Source organism: Chiloscyllium plagiosum, unplaced genomic scaffold (genome assembly GCF_037043375.1).
Source record: "Chiloscyllium plagiosum isolate Xiang-an unplaced genomic scaffold, Cpla_swu_hap1 HiC_scaffold_13, whole genome shotgun sequence".
Lineage (NCBI taxonomy): Eukaryota > Metazoa > Chordata > Chondrichthyes > Orectolobiformes > Hemiscylliidae > Chiloscyllium > Chiloscyllium plagiosum.
Window position 1 is genome coordinate 78,045,055 of NW_028270151.1, and position 19,622 is coordinate 78,064,676.

The 19,622-nt window shown below is 42.0% G+C and overlaps 1 protein-coding gene across 1 annotated transcript in view; it reads left to right on the forward strand.

The window, feature by feature from the left end:
* The window catches only part of LOC122555758 (NACHT, LRR and PYD domains-containing protein 3-like), an 87,117-nt gene that overhangs the window by 30,059 nt on the left and 37,436 nt on the right, over window positions 1–19,622 (forward strand). The window contains exon 4 of the mRNA XM_043701862.2: window positions 14,682–14,816. Coding sequence (XP_043557797.1) covers window positions 14,682–14,816 — 135 coding nt within the window. The remainder of the gene's footprint in view (window positions 1–14,681; window positions 14,817–19,622) is intronic.

Below are 19,622 nucleotides of genomic sequence, written 5' to 3' on the forward strand. Positions count from 1 at the left end.
AACTTCTCCCTATAGCTCATATCCTCCAACCCTGGCAACATCCTTGTAAATCTTTTCTGAACCCTTTCAAGTTTCACAACATCTTTCCGATAGGAAGGAGACCAGAATTGCATGCAATATTCCAACAGTGGTCTAACCAATGTCCTGTACAGCCGCAACACGACCTCCCAACTCCTGTACTCAATATTCTGGCCAATAAAGGAAAGCATATCAAACACCTTCACTATCCTATCTACCTGCGAATCCACATTCAAGGAGCTATGAACCTGCACTCCAAGGTCTCTTTGTTCGTCAACACTCCCTAGGCCCTTACCATTAAGTGTATAAGACCTGCTAAGATTTGCTTTCCCAAAATGCAGCGCCTCACACTTATCTAAATTAAACTCCATCTGCCACTTCTCAGCTCATTGGCCCATCTGATCAAGATCCCGTTGTAATCTGAGGTAATCTTCTTTGCTGTCCACTATACCTTCTATTTTGGTGTCATCAGCAAACTTACTAACTATGCCTCTTATGTTCACATTCAAATCATTTATATAAAAGTAGTGGACCTAGCACCGATCCTTGTGGCACTCCACTGATCACAGACCTCCAGTCTGAAAAACAACCCTCTACCACCACCCTCTGTCTTCTACCTTTGAGCCAGTTCTGTATCCACATGGCCAAGTTCTCCCTGTATTCCATGAGATTTAGCCCTGCTCACTAGTCTCCCATGGGGAACCTTGCCGAACGCCTTACTGAAATCTATATAGATCACATCTACTGCTCTGCCCTCATGAATCCTCTTTGTTGCTTCTTCAAAAAACTCAATCAAGTTTGTGAGACATGATTTCCCACGCACAAAGCCATGTTGACTATCCTTAATCAGTCCTTGCCTTTCCAAATATATGTACATCTTGTCCCTCAGGATTCCCTCCAACAACTTGCCCACCACGTCAGGCTCACTGTTCTATAGTTCTCTGGCTTGTCCTTACCACCTTTCTTAAACAGTGGCACCATGTTAGCCAACCTCCAGTCTTCTGGCACCTCACCTGTAACAATTGATGATACAAATATCTCAGTAAGAGGCCCAGCAATCACTTCCTTAGCTTCCCACAGAGTTCTAGGGTATACCTGATCAGGTCCTGGGGATTTATCCACTTTATGCGTTTCAAGACATCCAGCACTTCCTCCTCCGTAATCTGTACATTTTTCAAGATGTCACCATCTATTTCCCTACATTCTATATCATCCATGCCCTTTTCCACAGTAAATACTGATGCAAAATACTCGTTTAGTATCTGACCCATCTCCTGCGGTTCCACACAAAGGCCACCTTGCTGATCTTTGAGGGGCCTTCTTCTCTCCCTAGTCACCTTTTTGTCCTTAATGTATTTGTAAAAACCCTTTGGATTCTCCTTAACTCTATTTGCCAAAGCTATCTCATGTCCACTTTCGCCCTCCTGATTTGTCTCATAAGTATACCCCTACTGCCTTTCTACTCTTCTAAGGATTCACGCTATCTATCCTGTCTAAATTTGACATATGCTTCCTTCTTATCTGGCCCACAATAACCTCAAAATACTAGGTGAATCAACTGACTTTTCAAAATTGGGAAAGCAATATTAGAAAATGACCCAACTCATACATCCCAAACCAAATTTAAAAATGCAGCTTGTTTGTCCTCTTCACATCTTGCTTCCCTATCTGAAATTTTTTATCCTATTCATGTTTAATAGCAAAGTTTGATACATTTAACCTGTCCCTTAATCCAATTTACTTAATTGATTATAAATAGCTGAGAATCTTGTACTAACCTCTTTGAAACCAACAGTGGCCATCCTGAAAATGAGTCATTTATCATGACTCAGTTTCCTGTTATTTAGCCAAACTACTATCTATTCAATTATATCATGCTCAATACTTTGATCTTGTATCTTACTTAGTAACTTTTTAAGTTGCATTTTACTGAATATCTTGTATGTCCAAATACACCATATCTACTGTTCTCTCTATCCATCCTGCTTGTTACATCCTCAATGAAGTCCAATAAACTTGGCAAATACGGTTTCCCTTTCTTAAAACTATCTTGATTCTGCTTGATTGTATAATAATTTCCTAACTAATCTGCAACTCATTCCTTAATAATGAATTGCAACATTTCTGCAATGGTAGATATTAGGCTAGCTGGGTGGGGAGGGGTGGGGGGGGGGGGGGGGGGGGGGAGGCGGTGGGGGCTATGATTTCCTACTTTCTGTCTGCCTCCTTTTATGTTTGCTACATTTATGATTTTCAAATCCACTAAGACCTGTCCATACTCTCAGGAATTTTGAAGGAATACCACCAGTACATCTACTATTCCTAAAGCCTAATACCCTAGGATGCAAGTCATCAGGTTTAAGGAACTTATCCACATTTAATCCCATTAGTTTTCTTCATACTTCTTAGACAATAGACAGACAATAGACAATAGACAATAGGTGCAGGAGTAGGCCATTCTGCCCTTCGAGCCTGCACCGCCATTCAATATAATCATGGCTGATCATTCCTAATCAGTATCCTGTTCCTGCCTTATCTCCATAACCCTTGATTCCACTATCTTTGAGAGCTCTATTCAACTCCTTCTTAAATGAATCCAGAGAGTGGGCCTCCACTGCCCTCTGGGGCAGAGCATTCCACACAGCCACCACTCTCTGGGTGAAGAAGTTTCTCCTGAGCTCTGTCCTAAATGGTCTACCCCGTATTTTTAAGCTGTGTCCTCTGGTTCGGCACTCACCCATCAGTGGAAATATGTTTCCTACTGCCAGAGTGTCTAATCCTTTCATAATCTTATACGTCTCAATCAGATCCCCTCTCAATCTTCGAAACTCAAGGGTATACAAGCCCAGTCGCTTCAGTCTTTCAGTGAAAGGTAATCCTGCCATTCCAGGAATTGATCTCGTGAACCTACGCTGCACTCCCTCAATAGCCAGAATGTCTTTTCTCAAATTTGGAGACCAGAACTGCACACAGTACTCCAGGTGTGGTCTCACCAGGGCCCTGTACAGCTGCAGAAGCACCTCTTTGCTTCTATACCCAATTCCTCTTGTTAGGAAGGCCAGCATGCTATTAGCCTTCTTCACTACCTGCTGTACCTGCATGCTTGCCTTCATTGACTGGTGTACAAGAACACCCAGATCTCTCTGTACTGCCCCTTTACATAAATTGATTCAATTGAGGTAGTAGTCTGCCTTCCTGTTCTTGCTACCAAAGTGGATAACCATACATTTATCCACATTAAACTGTATCTGCCATGCATCTGTCCACTCACCTAACTTGTCCAGGTCACCCTGTAATCTCCTAACATCCTCATCAATTTTCACCCTGCCACCCAGCTTTGTATCATCAGCAAATTTGCTAATGTTATTGCTGATACCATCTTCTATATCATTAACATATATTGTAAAAAGCTGTGGTCCCAGCAAGGATCCCTGCGGTACCCCACTGGTCACTGCCTGCCATTCCGAAATGGAGCCGTTTATCACTACCCTTTGTTTCCTATTAGCCAACCAATTTTCAATCCAATCTAGTACTTTGCCCCCAATACCATGCACCCTAATTTTACTCACTAATCTCCTGTGTGGGACTTTATCAAAAGCTTTCTGAAAGTCCAGGTACACTGCATCTACTGGATTTCCCTCATCCAACTTCATAGTTACATCCTCAAAAAATTCAAGAAGATTAGTCAAGCATGATTTCCCCTTCATAAATCCATGCTGACTCTGTCCTATCCTGTTACTACTATCCAGATGTGCAGTAATTTCATCCTTTATAATAGACTCCAGCATCTTTCCCACCACTGAGGTCAGACTAACTGGTCTATAATTACCTGCTTTCTCTCGCCCACCTTTCTTAAAAAGTGGTATAACATTAGCCACCCTCCAATCCTCAGGAACCGACCCCGAATCTATTGAACTCTGGAAAATAATCATCAACGCATCCACGATTTCCCGAGCCACCTCCTTCAGTACCCTGGAATGCAGACCATCAGGCCCCGGAGACTTATCAACCTTCAGACCTAACAGTCTCTCCAACACCAAACCCTGGCAAATATAAATTCCCTGAAGTTCAGGTCCTTCAGCCACTGTTACCTCAGGGAGATTGCTTGTGTCTTCCCAAGTGAACACAGATCTGAAGTACCCATTTAATTCCTCTGCCATTTCTTTGTTCCTAGTAATATATTCCCCTGTTTCTGTCTTCAAGGGCCCAATTTTTGTCCTAACCGTTTTTTTGCCTTGCACATACCTAAAAAAGCTTTTACTATCCTCCTTAATATTCTTGGCCAGCTTACCTTCGTACCTCATTTTCCCTCTGCGTATTTCCTTCTTAGTAATCCTCTGTTGCTCTTTAAAAGCTTCCCAGTCCTCAGTTTTCCCACTTATCTTAGCTATGTTATACTTTTTCTCTTTTAACTTTATATATTTCTTTACGTCCCTCGTCAGCCACGGCCGCCCATGCCTCCTCCTGGGATCTTTCTTCCTTTTAGGAATGAACTGATCCTGCAACTTCTGCATTATACACAGAAATATCCGCCATTGTTCCTCCATGGTCATCCCTGCTAAGTATTGCACCATTGAACTTTGGCCAGCTCCTCCCTCATAGCTCCATAATTCCCTTTATTCAACAGACGTACTGTCACTTCCGACTGTACCCTCTCCCTTTCAAATTGCAGATTGAAGCTTATTGTATTATGGTCACTACTTCCCAATGTCTCCTTCACTTCGAGGTCTCTGACCAATTCTGGTTCGTTACACAATACCAGATCCAGAATTGCCTTCTCCCTGGTCGGCTCCAGCACCAACTGCTCTAAGAATCCATCTCTGAGGCACTCCACAAAGTCTCTTTCTTGTGGCCCAATACCATCCTGATTCTCCCAATCTAGGTCAGGCAGCATCCAGGGAACAGGAGATTCGACGTTTCGGGCACAGGCCCTTCTTCAGGAATGAGCAGAGAGTGTTCAGCAGGAGAAGATAAAAGGTAGGGAGGAGGGACTTGGAGGAGGGGCGTTGGAAATGTGATAGGTGGAAAGAGGTCAAGGTGAGGGTGATAGGTCGGAGTAGGATGGAGGCGGAGAGGTCAAGAAGAAGACTGCAGGTCAGGAAGGCGGTGCCTGTTCCAGCAATAAAGTTTCAACTTTGATCTCCAGCATCTGCAGACCTCACTTTCTCCTCGAAGTCATCTACAGGCCCCCAAACAGTAGTCTGGATGTCGGATGTAAGTTAAATCAGGAGCTGAAATTGGCCTGTCGCAAAGATGTCACTACAGTTGTCATGGGGGATTTTAACATAAAGTTTCAACCTGTAGATGACTCCCAAGAGGGTCTTTTTACCCTTAGTATTTCGAAGCTCTATCCACACTGACTCTACATCTCCTGACTCTAGGTCCCCCCGCGCAAGGGACTGAATATCGTCCCTTACCAACAAGGTCACTCCACCCCCTCTGCCCGTCAGTCTGTCCTTACGATAACACGTGTATCCTTGAATATTCATTTCCCAGGCCCTGTCCACTTGAAGCCAGGTCTCAGTTATCCCCACAATATCGTATCTGCCAATTTCCAAAAGAGCCGCAAGCTCATCCATCTTATGTCTAATGCTTCGTGCATTCATGTATAGTATTTTTAATTTGTTACTGCTCTCACCCTTCCCATCAACCCTTATTTCACTCAACCTTACAGCATGACGCCTTTCCGAGTTTTCTGCCTCATTAATACAGTTGTCTTTCTTGACTTCTCTTGTTCCAACTTTCCCTTCAAATTCCTTTTTAAACATCCAGCTTGTCCCCTCCCCCCGCTATTTAGTTTAAATGTAGCGGTGTTGCAGTAGAAAACCTGCCTGCCAGAATACTGGTCCCTAACCTATTAAGGTGCAAGCCGTCTCTCTTGTAGAATTTATGTTTACCACAAAATATACCCCAGTGATCCAAGAACTTAAATCCTTGCTTCCTGCACCAGTTCCCCAACCACACGTTCAAGTCCATTGTCTCCCTGTTTCTGGCCACACTAGCCCGAGGAACTGGAAGCAAACCGGAGATAACCACCTTGGACGTCCTGCTTTTCAGCCTTCTCCCTAGTTCTCCGAAGTCTCGCTGTAGTATGTTCCTCCTCTTCTTCCCGACATCATTTGTGCCGACATGTACCACCACCTCTGGCTCTTCACCCTCATCCTTGAGGATTTCCTGCACTCTGTCCGCGATGTCTTTCACTCTAGCACCAGGAAAGCAACACACCATCCTTAAATCCCGTCTGCTGCCACAAAAACCCCAGTCAGTTCCTCTCACGATGGAGTCCCCTATTACCACGGCTCTGTGCGATGTCCGACTCTTCCGCTCTGCCTCTGTGGCAACTTTTGATTGACAAACTTGGCCGCCTTGCGAACTGGCAGTGTCATCAGTCTCTGCTTCCAAAAGCTTCAACTTGTTCCTGACAGGTACTTCACCCGGGGTCTCTTGCACCTGTCTCCTCTCCGCCTTCCTCATCGTCTGCTCTCTTCTGCTCTCTTCTGGCATGATTGGTGTAATAACATCGCTGAAGGTCTTGTCCAGAAAGATCTCGTTTTCTCGGATGAGCCTAAGATCTTCGAGTTCTTTCGTCAGTGCTGCAATATGCTCTGTCAGTAGCTGAACGTGCACACACTTTCCACACTTATACGAGCCAGACACACCAGAATCGTTGACCTCCCACATCAAGCACGTAGCGCACTGAACCAGCTGGGCAGTCATGTCTTCACCCTCTTCAACTGGTGTAATCACTTCACTCAACCTCCTTGTCAAAGAGTCCTGAGCTGAAGCCTCACTCTTCGATCTAAACTTCCTTAGACCCTCTTTTTGTGGCATGTCTGTGGACTCTTAATTAAGGTTAGAGGAGGAGGGAGGGAGGGAGACCCTACTTTGTAGGACCTGGGGTTTAGAACACACCCACTCTAATAGTATTCTTATATGGTGATAATGACTTTTAAAGTTTCACCTGACTTTTCTCCCATGATTTTCTACTTTTTTGGGATAGCATTTCTGTATTGTGCAATGAAGACAAGTGCAAAATATTTGTTTAAAGTCTCTGGTATTTCTTGAGAGTCATAGAATCCCTACAGTACAGATAGAGGCCACTCAGCCCATTGAAACTGCACTGCCCCTCCGAAGAGCATTCCACAGCCTCACCCTATCCCCGCAACCCTGCATTTGCCAAGATTAATCCACCAAGCCTGCGCAATCCTGGACACACGGGGTAATTTAGTATGGCGATCCACCTAATCTGCACATCTTTGGCCTGTGGGATGACACCTGAGCAGCTGGAGGAAACCAAGTTGACACGAGGAGAACATGAAAACTCCATACAGTCACTCAAGGTTGGAATCAAACCTGGATCCCTGGCACTGTGAGGTAGCAATGCTAACCATTGAGCCATCATGTTGCCTATTTCCCATTCTTAAAAATTTTTTTTTAAATTTTCATGGCATGAATGTAACATTAAATAAGCTGAGTTTACATTTACATTGTACAAAATTTATTTTGAAATGAACATTCATTCCCTTTATCATGCAGTTTGAAATAATCCTTTTTCAAAATCTTTTACAATGAAATCAATAATCAACTTTAATGGCAAAACATTAAAAATATTGGGAATTACTTGCTAATCCAAACACACAAGTCATCAGAAAATTAAGGAAGAAATTACAATAGGGAAAATAGGTTATAAATTACCTGTTTTGGTTTCAAGAAACTGCAGAAAAAAAGTATAACATTTAATGGGCGTGTATGAGGAAGAAACATGATCAATACACAGCACAAATATGGAAACCAAGAAAGGTCTACATGGTACAAAATCCTAGACTCACAGTCTAGACAGGAGCTGTTCTTCAACATACCAGCTATTGCTGATGACACCAACCAATACTGGATCACTCTCTTACTGAATGGCAAACCGGTAAGAATGGAGGTGGACACTAGAGTGGGTGGTTTCATTGATACTTGAAAGTGTGCATCAGTAGCAGCTGAGTCATGTAGCGCTGCAACCCTCAAAAATTGTACTAAGAACATACACAGGTAAAGCAATGTTTTTAGTGGGTTGTATCAAGATGAATGTGCAGTTATACAGTCAGTCTGACATTTCCTTCCACGTTGTCAAAGAAAATTTTCCAGCTTTATTAGGAAGAAGGTGGTTGTAGAGGATCGATCTCAACTGGACTGAAGTAAATTGTTTGTCAGATTCTACGACTGGCCTATCACAAACTCTAAAGAAATGTGCTGTTGTTTTCCTAGGAGTCTGGGAAGCATGGAAAAGATCAGTCAAGTTGAAAATCAAGGATGAGGGAATCAAACAAAGTGTTGCAAGGCTAAATAAGTATCTTATGTAATCAGACCAAAGGTTGACACAAAACTCAAATCAAACAAAAAGTATGAATTGAACCAGGATGGCACGTTATTGAACCTTACAATTGATCTGTTAAAAGAGATCGACAATGCCCACTACACCTGTGACATTGGTAATACACAATGAAGAGCTCACCTGGCAGTTGCAGCTTTGCCTGTGACTTTCAAACAAAGCTTAAGGATGAATAAGCTCAACAGGATGATACTGATATCCTACATTGTGAAGCTAGCAGATCAGATAAAGCAGTACAATGAACAAAAGGATCCACTCTACTTCAGCGTAGTACCAAATATGAAATGAATCAAAAAGTATACGTCACTGAGTATTATTCATAAACTTAAACCAGAAGATAATGGAAAATGCACTTGCAACATTTGAGATCAACTAATCAGTATTTCTTTGAAAGTTAATGCCTTTCTGGTCCTTTTCAAACAACTGCTTTAGAACAAGGAAGCTGATGAAGTTAGCACCACCACTTTTCACTGTGAGCTTACTAAGCCTTATGTTCCTGTTATGACACGGAGGTGAACCCCTCTGTTACTTACACCCAAACACGCAGAAAAGCTAGCCTCACCTCGTAATGTGTTAAAATATGAGTGACAGAGAGCTCCTAAATTCCACTATTTAAAGAAAATATAACCAATTTCTTTTTTAACTGTAAAAGGTCTGTAGATTGTGAAGGAGCAAGGATGACCATTAGTATAGTGATGTGCTCTTCCTGTTAGTTGTGGGAGTTTAGGGAGAGTTTCTATGTTACTGATGACTATATCTACAGAAAGTGTCTTTGGTTGAGAATCCTGTTAGATCACATGGATCAGTTGGAAGGTCAGTTAGAGGCAATAAGGAATTTACAGGAGCTCGGGGTGTGATGGATGACAGTTATAGGAATGTACAAAAGTCATAGATACAGTCAGGTAGATGAGTTAACTCCAGGAAAGGTAGGAGGATAGGCAGGTAGTGCAAGAGTCTCTTGTGGCTATCCCCATCTCAAACATGTATGCTGTTTTGGAAAATGAAGGTGATGATGGACTCTCAGGGGAATAGCCAAGTTCCCCAATAGTATGGAGAATGGCTCTAATGTAATGAAGGATATGTCGAGTTTTAAGCAATCGATTGTGATAGGCAACTCTCTAGTTTGCAGATGATACCAAAATTGGAGATGTAGTGGATGGCAAAGATGGTTATCTCAAAGTACAATGGGATCTTGATCAGATGGACCAATACGTTGAGGAGTGGCAGATGAAGTTTAAATTATAAAATTTAGATACATTTTGAAAAGGCAAATCAGAGCAGGACGTATACACTTAATGATAAGGTCCTGGGGAGTGCTGTTGGCAAAGAGACCTTGGGGTGCAGGATCATAGTTCCTTAAAGTGGATTCGGAGGTAGATAGGATAATGAAGAAGGCATCTGGTATGATTTCTTTTATTGGACAGAGTATTGAGTACAGGATTTGGGAGGCCATGTTGAAGCTGTACAGTACATTGGTTAGGCCACTTTTGGAATATTGTGTGCATTTCTGATCTCTCTCCTATCGGAAGGATGTTGTGAAACTTGTAAGGGTTCAGTAAAGATTTACAAGGATGTTGCCAGGGTTGGAGGGTTTGAGCTACAGGGAGAGATTGAATAGGCTGGGGCTGTTTTTCCTGGAGCATCGAAGGTTGAGGAGTGACCTTATAGAGGTTTGTAACATCATGAGGGATATGGATAGGGTAAATAGACAAGGTCTTTTCCCTGGAGTGGGTCCAGAACTATAGGGCATAGGTTCCGAGTGAGAAGGGAAAGGTTTAAATGGGACCTAGTGGACAACTTTTTCATGCAGAAGGTGGTGTGTGTATAGAATGAGCTGCCGGAGGAAGTAGTGGAGGCTGGTACAATTACAGCATTTAAAAGCCATCTGGATGGGTACATGAATAGGAAGGATTCAGAGGAATATGGGCCAAGTGCGAACAAATGGGATTAGATTAGGTTAGGTAGCTGGTCGGCATGGATGAATTGGACGAAAAGGTATTTTTCTGTGCTGTACATCTCTTCTGACTCTATGACTCTAAGTGAACATTAAACAACAACTATTCATAACAATCAGTCCCCTTTCTATTAACTACTTACTAATCTGCCCCCAATTCTATAACAATATGCAGTTCCAATAAAACACTTATTAAAATTCCATCAATTAATTTCAAAACCACACAACTGCTGTCTTCACCTGTGTCTTCCGGCTGAGGATTTCCCTGGGTCATCTTCTTTCTTTTTGCACGAGTATATGAAAAGGTACCTTTGATAGAGAGTGTTTTCTAAATTCTTGGAGAGCGTGATGTTAGATTTCCAGACTTATCTCTCTCAATGGCAGATGCTCTCTCTGACCAACTTTCAAAAGGGTCGCATTTTATATACCCCACAATATTGGATCAACAATGAATTCAAACTCAATTGGGTTTTAGTATCCTGGGGCATAATTTAAACTGATTGGTTAAATTTGAATTGTTGTTAAAACAGCAACCAAACCTCAGGTATCCATTTCATAGCCAAAGTTACACATTTTTAATTTTTCAGTACATTCTGGGACTGCCGTCTAGTTATATACAGGTGTACACATGTGCTTGTAAGCTCTCAGTTCAGATTCGTATTAAAGGTACAGTAAATAATTAGATTAGATTCTGACAACTCTACCATGTGATCTTTCGATGACTCGCTAAAGATCACTACATCATCCATATAAGCTGCACAATTTGTTAATCCCACCACAACTCTGTTTCTGAGTCTTTGGAATGTGGTCGGTGCATTCTTCATTCCAAAGGCCTTTTGGGGAAACAATCACAGAAGCATCTTTCGCTTTCTCTGATAAAGGTACCTGCCAAAAACCATGCAGTAAGTCCAACTTTGTGATGTAAGTGGCTTGACCAACTTTCTCTATACAGTCCTGAAATCTTGTAGGAGAAAGTGAGGACTGCAGATTCTGGAGATCAGAGCTGAAAAATATGTCGTGGAAAAGCGCAGCAGGTCAGGCAGCATCCAAGGAGCAGGAGATTTGATGTTTCGGGCATAAACCTGAAATTCCTGAAGAAGGGCTTATGCCCGAAACGTCGATTCTCCTGCTCCCTGGATGCTGCCTGACCTGCTGCGCTTTTCCAGCAACACATTTTTTAGTCCTGAAATCTTGGTATTGGATAGGAGTCCAATTTTGTTACGGCCTTCCAATAGTGACCTTCCAATAGTACACATAAAATCATTGAGTCCCATCAGGTTTGGGAACTCACAAGATCGGCAAACTCCACTCACTCTGACTCGATTCAATGATATCTTCATTATGCATTGCATCCACTTCCTTCTGTACCTATGTGGTTTTGAGAGGGTTAAGTCTGTAGGGGGTATTGTTTTATCAGAGCAGTATTCCCTACTTCTACCTAATACACAATAGTATTAGACATCCCTGTCTTATTCCTGCATATGTCCTCATACTGGTATAACAAACCTTTCAACTTGGTGCTTTGGTCCTGAGAAAGATAGCTCACTAACTTATCCAACTTCTCAAGGACTTTCTTATTATTTAAAGTATTTTGAGGTACATCTAACTCCACGGCAACTGGTTTTGATTCCTTTCTCTGCGGGGCTGTAACTAACACCACCTGTTTTTCCAGTTCCCTGTCTCTATTGTAGTAAGGTTTCAACATAGTCACATGACATACCTGATACCCTCATTCGGCATCTTTACCAGATAGCTTACCTGACTCAATTTTTTCTCAATTTAATAGGAACCATTAAACTTGGCGTTGAAGGGATCTCCTACCATTAGTAACATTATTAATATGTCATTCCTGTGGGAAAAAGTCCAAATTTTAGAAGTTTTGTCTGCCACCTTCTTCATTCTATGCTATGCTTTTTTCAGGTGCTGTTTAGCTAACTCACCTATCGGATTCAGTATCTCCCTCACCTCAGATACATAATCCAGGTGTGAGATCTCCAACTTCGGTCCTCTCAATTTTTCTTTAATTAATTCAAAGGCCCTCTCACTTCATGTCTGAAATTTAACTCAAATGGAGTAAACTGTGTAAATTCATTTGGGGCAGGTATAATGGCAACCAATGCGAATGGGATACTTTTATCCCAATCATTCGGGTAATCCTGACAGTACGCTCTTAACATGGTCTTCAGGGTCTGATGCCACCTTCCAAAATTCCCTGGGATTCAGGATAGTATGCACTTGATTTAAAGGCCTATACACCTAAGCTATCCATGACTTCCTTAAACAGCCTAGCAGTAAAATTAGACCCTTGATCTGACTGAATATCCCTGGGTAGCCTATACTGCGTAAAGAAAGCTACCAACTCCTCCACCACCCTTTTGCATTAATACTTGGTAATGGAATTGCCAGTGGAAATCTGATAGACACATCCATTATGGTTAGCAAGTACTGGTTCCCACTTTTAGTTTTAAGGAGGGTGCCCTTCTTAAACCAATGGCACTGTAATTTTGTGTCCCACTCCATTACAATGGAAGCACCTGAGGCCTTTCACTTCCTTTTCCACCTGTGGTAAACTATTACCAGTGTGCTCTACTCATTGTTTTGTAGTGAAGAATCTCCCCTTCTCCCAATTTCTATGCCTCACAGATGAAATTCCTGTCAGAAGCTAAATTTCACCTTATGCACCAAAGAATATTCATCTGCCATCTCTGCAGCCTGTCTCACTTCTTGAACTTTCTGTTCATCCACATGAATTCTTATCATCTCTGGAAGTGAATTTTAAAACTCCTCTAGCAGAATAATCTCTCTTAGAGCCTCATTGATCTTATCCATTTTTAAGGCCTGCACCCATCTATCAAAATTACTATGTTTAATTCTTTTGAACTCAATGTAAGTCTGACCTGGTTCCTTCTTTATGTTTCTGAACCGCTATCTATACGCTTCTGGTACCAATTTATTGGCATTCAAAATAGTCTTTTTGACATCTGCATAATCTCTTGACACCACATCTGACAGCGCTGCAAATATCTCATTAACTCTGCATGCCAGCTTAATCTGAAATAGCATTACCTACAAATTCTCTGGCCACTCTATCTGCCTAGCCAATTTTTCAAATGAAATAAAAAAGTTCTCGACATCTTTCTCATCAAAATGTGGCAATGTTTTAACATATTTGTATACATCACTACCGTCCCTCTTCATCTCCATCCTGTTAACTTTACTTTCCCTGACTAATTCTCAACTTCTGAGGCTAAAGACTACAGAAATCAATGCAGGCAAAAAGGGATTTTTTGTATGCAGACCTTTTTATGAAAGCATTGGTGATTTTGCCTATTTATCCTATCCATGCCCCTCATAATATTGTAAACCTCTATAAGGTCACCCCTCAGCCTCTGACACTCCAAGGAAAACAGCCTCAGCCTGTTCAGCCTCTCCCTACAGCTCAAACCCTCCAACCCTGGCAACATCCTTGTAAATCTTTTCTGAACCCTTTCAAGTTTTACAACACCCTTCTGATAGGAAGGAGACCAGAATTGCAAGCAATTTCAAAAGTGCTGGAGAAGTAATTTTCATGCATGAAACCTCAGCTCGAAACTCTCATTGATGATGAAAGGAGAAGAACAGCAGAAATCACAAAGTGACTTGAGAACTTGATGGCGATAGTTGGAGAAGAGATTGTAACAAGCTGTGAAACCGCTCAGCCCAATTATTTAGTTTAAGGATTACAAAAGAATTAGAACGAGTCACACATACAAAGTATTAGCAACTGTTACGTCATGTCACTACAAAGAAGTCAGGAGAGTACGCATATGAAACAGAAACTTCGAAAATCAGATTCACTATCATTGTACATGAGATGGTAAACTGATTTACCAAATAACTACAGAACATAAAAACTGAAAAGAATTGCCACTCTTGAATGTGAACAGGTCAGCCAACAGAAATGGTTATCTGGAGAAAAGGGAATGGCAAGACAACATCTGCAGTGCACTGACAACTGCACAGGAATTGATGTCCTCTGAAACATCTTACCCTTCCTGACTATTGTATATATCATTATAAATATTGTGAATTTCTTTTTATTACAGGAACCTTTGATGTAAAGGGGAGGAACATTGTGTATTTGGTGAACGGTCACTTTAAAAATAAATCTCCTTCTGTTGTTAAACATTTCAGCCTTTCGGTCCTTCTTGGGAATGTAACATTAGGTGACTGGCATATATTGACACAGAGTCAGCTTGCGTCCGGGAATTTAAGCCAGAAAGAATAGTATATGGAGCTGCATCCTTCCTTCACATGTTCGTCCAATGAGTGTAACTCTTCCTACTTTTCTAGGAAATCATCAAATGACCACCGCCACGGTAAAAGCAGAAACTGGGAGCAGCATCATCTCACCAGTTATTGAAAACTCTACTGTTGAATCCATGCCCATTACAATAAATGTGGAATATGTTTGCAAGAGCAACCAAGGTAAGATATCACTAAATTTACAAGTATCCATAAACAGAAACTATGGGCATCAACAACAGGCTGGGGGAGCAGAATTCAAGATGATGGCAATCTGAATAGATCAGCCTTGCTGAGCTCTGCTCCCCAACCCTGGGTAATAATACTTTTCACCCCCCCCATTTTAGTTTTTTTTTTGGAAAAGAAATATTGTTAAACGTTAATGCAACCATTTAAATCCATTTTCGGGCATGTGACAATGACTAAGGGGAAGGAAACGGCCAAGTCTCAACACTTGGGACACTCAAAAATATTGGTGGGTCCTCGACTGCAACTAAATGCCTGCACAGCAGAACATCATGGAGGAACTCGGAGCAATCCGAAAGCTGACCCAGGAGATGAGAGAAGAGACTCACAATCAACTGGAGCCCACCTCAGCCAATCCTGATAAAGAGTTGGAAGAGCTTGGGAGTGATTTGAAAAGGTTTGGCGGCAGACCACAGCATCGGAAACTGAGGTCAAATCCTTGGTGAGTCGGATCCAGGCCCTTGAGAAACAGGTTCGGGCCCGGACTGAGCAAGTCAATGACCTGGAAAATAGAGGTAGGAGAAAAATATCCAGGTCATTGGCCTACCGGTTGGAGTAGAAGGTGAGCAGTCAACCAATTTTTTTTGAAGACTGGTTGCCACAGTTTCTTGGTTGGGATGCCGAGATGGACCAGGTAAATGTTTACAGACCAGAGCTCACCAGGTATGATGCACAGATCTGGTCAGAGTCAGTGCAGTCACCCGGTTCTGATATGATTTCAATGTTACGGGGACAAGCAGAGAGTCATGGAAACTTCTAGAAGGTTGGGGAGAGATCTGCAGGCCCTGACCTATCAGGGAACTAAGATAATGTTTGTCCAGGACTTTTCTGTAGCAGTGATCTATAAGAGGAAATCATTTGATGGTGTTAAGCGAAGGTTAAAGGACCTCGGTATTCAATATTCGATGAGATACCGAGCGGTGCTTCGTATTACTTACAAGGAAACTGTGCAGTTGTTTGGTTCCTTGCAGCAAGCCAAAAACTTTTTGAGACTTTAAAATAATGTATTTATGGACATGGACAATTAACATCTGTATTTTTTGTCTTGCTTTTATTTCTTGTACTTTCACTCTTTTCCCAAAGAAGCTGTTGTTGATGGTTTTATTTCTGTCCGAACTGAAGTGGTATTGATATATTGTTAGGAGTGGGCAGAGTGCTCACTGTTTTTGTTATATCTTTGTATTTACAATGTCCTTTGTTTGGTTTCTTCCATTGCTTGGGTTTGGGATGCAGCTCGAGCTGGAAGTGGGGATGGAGGTGTGTGTGGGAAAGTAAGCGCCCTCTGTGGACAGGAGGTAGAGTCCCCCATTTAAGTGCCTTTTGTGTTTTGTAGTTAGTTTTTTTTTGTTTTTTTTGTAAATAGGCTCTATGAATTTCCTTTTGAGTTTGCTCAGCGTGTTGCAAGACGAATTCTTCCTCTCGACAGGTCAAGGGTAATTGTAAAGGATCATGGTTAGCAGCATTCTTAAATGGAGCACCTGGAATATCAGAGGGATTTATTCATCAATTAAAAGAAAAAAGGTGTTGTCGAGCCTTAGAAAGGAGAGGGTAGATGTTGCCCTGTTGCAGGAGACTCATCTTAATGACAAGGAACCCTTGCAGTTGCAGCAGGGTGGGTTTGATCGGGTGTTTTTCTTGTCTTTTAGTACTAGGAGCAGAGGAGGGGCAATACTCGTCGGGAAGGGTCTCCCATTTAATTTAATAGATTGTGTTAAAGATAAGTATGGTCAGTTTATTATTATTAAGGCCCTTATATATGTGGAGGACTATGGTATTTTGAACGTGTACTGTTCTCCAGCGCATCCTTTTAAATTTCTGATTGATGTACTATATAAGCTGATGGCCTTGGCATCGCAGTATGTTATTGTAGGTGGGGGACTTTAATTACCTTATGGATCCTGTGCTGGATAGAATGCCCAAAGGCCTCCCAAAGCTTTCTTCACAATCTAAGCAGTTGGGTGATCTATATGTGGAAATGGGGTTGGTAGACATTTGGAGATGTTTACACCTCACGGGCAGAGATTTTACGCTCTTTTCTAATCCTCATAAATGCCACACAGGGATTGATTATTTCCTAACTCCCATCGCTTTTTTAGATTTGGTGGTATCCTGTTCGATTGGGAATATTGCCATCTTTGATCATGCAGCAGTGTATTTAATGGTTAAGATTAAGCAATGGGCTCACGGTACTGACGAATTGATCCTTCATCTTCAAGGACAGCAAGTTTGTAGAATACTTCTCTCGGGAATTTGAAGCTATTTTGGCCACCAACTCAGGTACAGCTAGTAATCCGTCTATTCTTTGGGAGACTGCTAAGGCCTATTCTAGAGGGATAATTATCTCATACTTGGCCAGCCATAAGTGACAGAAGGGAAATTAGCAGTGTCTGCTTGAACCACGACTGAAGGCAGCTGAGACGGCATATTATAATAGACCATCAGTGACTAAGCTGCAGCGGATCACAGCTCTCCGATCCACCTTAAACTCCATGCTTACGCATAGAGGAAGGAAGGAACCTTCGTTTGCGGAGCAGAGGCTGTTTGAGCACAGTGATAGGCCAGGTAAATACTTGGCATATTTGGTCAGGAACAAGAATGCTTCCCAGTCTATTGCTTCCATTAGGGAAGGGAATGGGACTCTTACTTACGATGCTAAAAAGATCAATGAGGCAATTCGGAGGTTTTATCCAGAACTTTACCAATCTGAATGCTGTGAGGACAAATGGGATAAGATGGAGTTGTTTTTTAGGAATTTGGATCTTCCTGGTGTGTCTGCTGAGCAGGCGTCTCTCCTTTGTGCTCCCTTAACAGACCAAGATATACAGGAGGTGCTGAGGTAACTTCAAAGTGGTAAGGCACCTGGCCTTGATGGCTTCCCCAGTGAATTTTATAAAGAATTTGTAAACATACTGTCAGGACCGATGCTAGACATGTATAACTATTCAAATTATCGGGATTGCCTCCCGCTATCCTTGAGAGAGGCTAATATCTTCTCCTTTCCTCAAGAAAGGGAAGACTCCAGAAGACTGATTCTTACAGACCCATCTTGCTTTTAAACTCTGATTTTAAAATGTCATTGAAGACTGTAGCATTGAGGTTGGAAAGGGTGTTGATCTCTATTGTTAAGAAGGATCAGAGGTGCTTTATAAAGACAGTTCTAATCCTGTTAGGAAACTGCTTAACATGATTCGAGTGTGCCAGCAACGGTCAGTTCAAGGATTGGTGGTTTCCTTGGACGCATTTAACCGGGTGGAATGGCCTTATCTTTTTTATTACCCTGGAGTGGTTTGGCCTGGTTGAAGGGTTTACTAGATGGGTAAGGTACCTTTATAGTAAACCTCTGGCTAATGGTATAAGGTCTGATAATTTTAATATTGGTAGGGGCAGTTGGCAAGGCTGTCCCCTCTCACCTTTGCCCTTCACATTGATGATTGAGCCGCTGGCAGAGGCCATTCGTGGGGACCCTAATATCGCTGCCCCAAAGGTAGGACAGAAGGTGCATAAGATAATTTATATGTGGATGATATTCTCATTTTTCTTTCGAACCTAGCAGTTTCGGTGCCCTATTTGATGCAATGTATTAATTCGTTTGGCTTTTTCTCAGGGTACAAGATCAATTTTTCAAAATCGGAGGCTACGCCTAAAGCGGGTCTTAGGGGAATACTGGATGTTGAAGATGGATTCCCCTTTAAATGGGCACAGGGAGGCTTTCCTTATTTGGGCTTCTCTGTTACCCCTAGCTTTGATCAGTTATTCAGGGCTAGCTTTGCTCATTTGTTTGACAAGATTAAACAAGACATACTCGTAGCTAGGTTGAGTTGCTCTTATTAAAATGAATATTCTTCCTTGCTTATTATACCCTCTGAGGATGCTTCCCCTGCTTTTTCCTAGACAAATGTTTCGGAAATTAAATGGTTGGTTTAGTTCTTTTATTTGATGATATAAGCGGCCCCTTATCAAGCTTATGAAATTGCAAATGCCCCAGGGGTTGTGAGGAGTGGATCTCAGATGTCAGAAGATATCATTTGAGCTCCCTTCTTTCTTTTGTGAGTGATTGGGCCTGTGAGGAGCCAGCGTCGATGAGGTTGGATGTTGACACCTCCCAGTCAAAGTGTCCTCTTATTAACCTGTTGTTTCTGAACAAAATCAGGATAGTTGTGGAACATTGCCGCAATCCAGTAGTCGTTAATATTGTAAAAGCGTGGAGGGCATTGAGACAGATGGAGGGTAATATGTCTAAAACATCTTTCCATACTCTCATAGTTGGTATTGCCAGGTTTCCAGCCAGCACCATTGGATCCCAGGTTTAAGTCCTGGGTGGAAGGGGAGTCTCTTGATTGGGTGACCTGTTTGAAGATGAAACATTAATGTCATTTGATCAAATAACCCGTAAGTATTGTTGTGGGGAAAATCACCAACCTTGGAGCCAGTGTTGGGTTCAATGACAGAGTTTATTGTACAAGGAAATACCGGAACTCTGGGTACAGAGAGACACCAACAACACAGTGGTCAGCTGCGAGTCTTCTCTCCACCCAGAGGACATATCATTTACTTTTATGCATTTTGTAATATAATAGGTCCGTGATGAGGTTATTGTCTTTGTAACATAGTTTGTTTATTGTAAATATTGCACAATCGTTGATAGCTTTGGTGCAATCATTGTCAGTTCCAGCTCAGTCTTTGTTAATTTTAGCACGGTCATTGTCAGTTTCAGCGCAGACATTATCAATTTGGGTGGAAGTC